Genomic DNA, 3,692 nt, shown 5'->3' with positions numbered 1-3,692 from the left:
CACACACACACACCCCTCCCCCCCGTGCCAGCCCAACACACTGATGAGTTATTGTCATGTAAAAAGCCCGAGCAATAAGCCCGAGCTGCGCTGCCATTGTCCAAGTCGGAAAGAGCCAAGTTTATTATGAGGACTATATGCTCTGGAGACCGGCTGGCTCGTGGGGGGCTTTTCATAAAACACGCGCGAGCTCCTGCGAAGGGGGCCAGTTTGGAGGCAGGAGCCGATCAGTGCACATCTCCCCACCCATCTACCCTCCATCACCACAAAATACCCTTCAGAAGCAGCTCACCCAGCCCAGCAGCTGTGCTCATCATATTCAGCCCTCATATTTTTTTTTAACCCGCTTTTGATCTCGCCTTTTTTTGTAGTTGTTGTTACTGTCGTTGTTTTTTTTAAATTATTTTTCAATGTATAAGATGGAGTATTCTTACCTCAATTCCTCCGCCTACGAGTCGTGCATGGCCGGGATGGACACCTCCAGCCTGGCCTCAGCCTATGCGGACTTCAGCTCGTGCAGCCAGGCCGGGGGGTTCCAGTACAACCCGATCAGGAGCACGTTCGCGGCCACCTCCGCGTGCCCGTCCCTCGCGCCGGGCTCCTGCACCCTGGGCTCCCTCAGGGACCACCAGAGCAGCGCGTACACCGCAGGTAAGGCGTCTTCGCTTCGCTCGGCCGGGACGCGCGCGCGCCGCCGGCGCTCTTTTATACACGCGAACACGGGAGCGTGTTTAGTATTTACCGAAGGAAATTTGCTTACACAAATGAAAGGATTTATCACGTTAGGAGCGATTGCAGGCGGGAGGTAATTCACTTACGGGGGGTTGGGGGGAGGGGGGGGGGGGTTACACTATCCCAGAGTCACACCCGCACCGCCGGCGAAATTATCTTAAGCTGCCAAAATGATGGGCATAATTTATTTACGTGGGGAAGAGACATAAAGATTTGGAAAAAATAATCGAATGAGCAAAGACTAAAACTCATTACTGGCCGAGTGTTAAAGTTACAGTAACATGATGAGGACGAGAGCGCGGCGGACGCGTCTCCGGATCCCACGCACTCGTCTCACACACTCGACTGCGGCGGCGGAGTGACTCGCGGCTCAGAACCAACAGCCTCTTTCCCTAAAAGTGACCCGCTGGGTTTCGTTTGCATTGCAGCGCAGATGGTCTGAGATACTTCTGCGTGACTACGTGATATTCCTTTTAACCTCATGAAGATCGCAGCCCGTTGTATTACTGAGGAATCTAACAAAAATGGGGAAAGTAAACTTAGAATGTATTCTATATGTAAAACTATACATATTTATACATAATTAATAGTCGACATAAATTTACATTTATTTATTTTCAGACGCTTTTTCTTCAAAGCGACTTCCAATGAACACTGTAGTGTTATCAGCCCACAGACCTTATTCACCGTGGTGACTTACACTGCTAGATACACTGCTTACACTGGGTCACTCATCCATACATCAGTGGAACACACACACTCTCTCTCTCTGTCACTCACATACTATGGGGAACCTGAACAGCATGTCTTTGGACTGTGGGAGGAAACCCACGCAGACACGGGGAGAACATGCAAGCTCTACATTTACATATCATACCAACTAGAAATAAAACTGAAACGAGAACGAACGAACGAATGAATGAATGAAACTTTATTAATTCCAGAGGGAAATTCACTTCGGCTGCAGTAGCATACAATGTACAACATACATACACATACATAAATACATACATAGGTAGGCTGGTAACGTGAGACAACAGATACGTAGATAAATTCAATAAGTAAATGAAATCTTCGTTGCTGCTCAAAAAAAAAAAACTTCTAATGCATTTTTAAATTATCTTTATTTATCAGACGGCTTTTTGCAGTACCACTTACACTGATGTTAATAATGAACTGTCGTTTGCCCATTTATTCAGCAAGGTAGTCTTACCGAAGTAATTCGGGGTAAGTACTTTCAATGCTTCATTGGCGCCGCTACACCGCGAGTGGGATGTGAACAAACAACCGTCAGTGTACATAGAGATGACTATAATGCCTCCGCTACGCGCTGGTCCCTCTTCGAACGCCACCAGAAATCTCTCTGAATATGATATGTGTGAATTATTGCTAATTATTCCACCTGCAGTCCCCTACAAGCTGTTCACGGACCACGGGGGTCTGAACGAGAAGCGCAAGCAGCGGCGCATCCGCACCACGTTCACGAGCGCGCAGCTCAAGGAGCTCGAGCGCGTGTTCGCCGAGACCCACTACCCGGACATCTACACCCGGGAGGAGCTCGCGCTCAAGATCGACCTCACCGAGGCCAGAGTTCAGGTACAGTAGCGACACACACACACACACACACACTGCACAGTCCGAGCGGCGCAGCACACGCGGCGAAAGCAATATTTTGATTGGCAGAAATTTACAGAAATATACCGCAAATGATAGTTGTACGGGGTATTTTAATGAATTAGCTGATAATAATAATAATAATAATAATAATAATAATAATAAAAGTTTCGGGCATCGAGGAACGAATAGCTTATTCTAAAGTGAAACGTAAATAGTAGCAATTGTTTTCAATAGAGTATTTCTCTTCCGCCCCCTCTTTGTTACGCCATTATTAGTATTATTATTATTATTTTTATTATTAAATAGCTTACGTTGTAATATACACATGGGGTGTAATATCTTGTCCTACGTATCTTGAATGAACGTTATCAATAATAATAATAATAATAATACAGTACATGTACATTTATTCATTTAGCAGACGCTTTTCTCCAAATCGACGTACATCTCATATAGACTGTATAGACTTTAAATATTATTTTCTACTGTATTATATAGTGTATATTATATATAGTATGAATAGTAAGACAGTGAGGTGGCAAGACCACAGCCAATTTAAGAGTGTATGACCAGGTTCAGCGTGCAATAATGTAGGGCAGTTCCTTGCTTGCACAAGTTCTGAGCGCGTCTCACTCTCCGCGCGCCGCCTCGCGCCCCCTTTGCCAGGTTTGGTTCCAGAACAGACGCGCCAAGTTCCGCAAGCAGGAGCGCGCGGCGGCTGCGGCGGCCGCGGCCGCGAAGAGCGGCTCCTCGGGCAAGAAGTCGGACTCCAGGGACGAGGAGGGCAAGGAGTCCAAGGCCGCCGACCCCGACAGCACGGGGGGTCCGGTGCCCAACCAGAACCCCACCTCGAGCTGCGGGGGGCCGAGTCCCACGGGAGGGCAGGTGAACGGCGGCGGGAGCGCGCCTGCGGACCAGGTGAAGTCACCGGCGTCTGCGGCCGCGGGAGTCCTCGGGGGGAGCCCGGCGAGTCAGTGCTGGGGGTCCGGACCCGGCACCATCGCCTCCATTCCAGACTCCTTGGGGGGGCCCTTCGCCAGCGTGCTCTCCTCCTTGCAGAGACAGAACGGCACCAAAGGCGCTCTGGTGAAGAGCAGCATGTTCTAGTGAGGGGCACCGAGGAGGCAGGACGCGGTAGCAACAATACGCAAAGGGGTGGAGTGGGGGGGGCTGTGAGAACGCATCCATTCCACTGTCAAGACTGTCCCCAACCATGCAAGAATAGGGACCTCCCGAGACATTTGTCACGTGGGACTACTGAGAATAACATCACCGGACGCTGTGGATCCGGAGACACTGTGTGTGTGTGTGTGTGTTTGTTTTACTCCAACCTCTTGATTTGG

At 49.3% G+C, this 3,692-nt stretch overlaps 1 protein-coding gene across 1 annotated transcript; it reads left to right on the top strand.

The window, feature by feature from the left end:
* Window positions 1-410: 410 nt before the first annotated feature.
* On the top strand, window positions 411-3,456 carry LOC108930774 (paired mesoderm homeobox protein 2B-like). The gene is made up of 3 exons (XM_029252470.1): window positions 411-651; window positions 2,141-2,328; window positions 3,016-3,456. Exons 1-3 carry the CDS (start codon window positions 411-413, stop codon window positions 3,454-3,456), a joined length of 870 nt encoding a protein of 289 aa, XP_029108303.1.
* Window positions 3,457-3,692: the final 236 nt, after the last annotated feature.

This window comes from Scleropages formosus, chromosome 5, assembly GCF_900964775.1.
Source record: "Scleropages formosus chromosome 5, fSclFor1.1, whole genome shotgun sequence".
NCBI lineage: Eukaryota > Metazoa > Chordata > Actinopteri > Osteoglossiformes > Osteoglossidae > Scleropages > Scleropages formosus.
The sequence above is the reverse complement of the archived record's forward strand: the minus strand, read 5'-3'. Positions and strand labels throughout refer to the sequence as shown.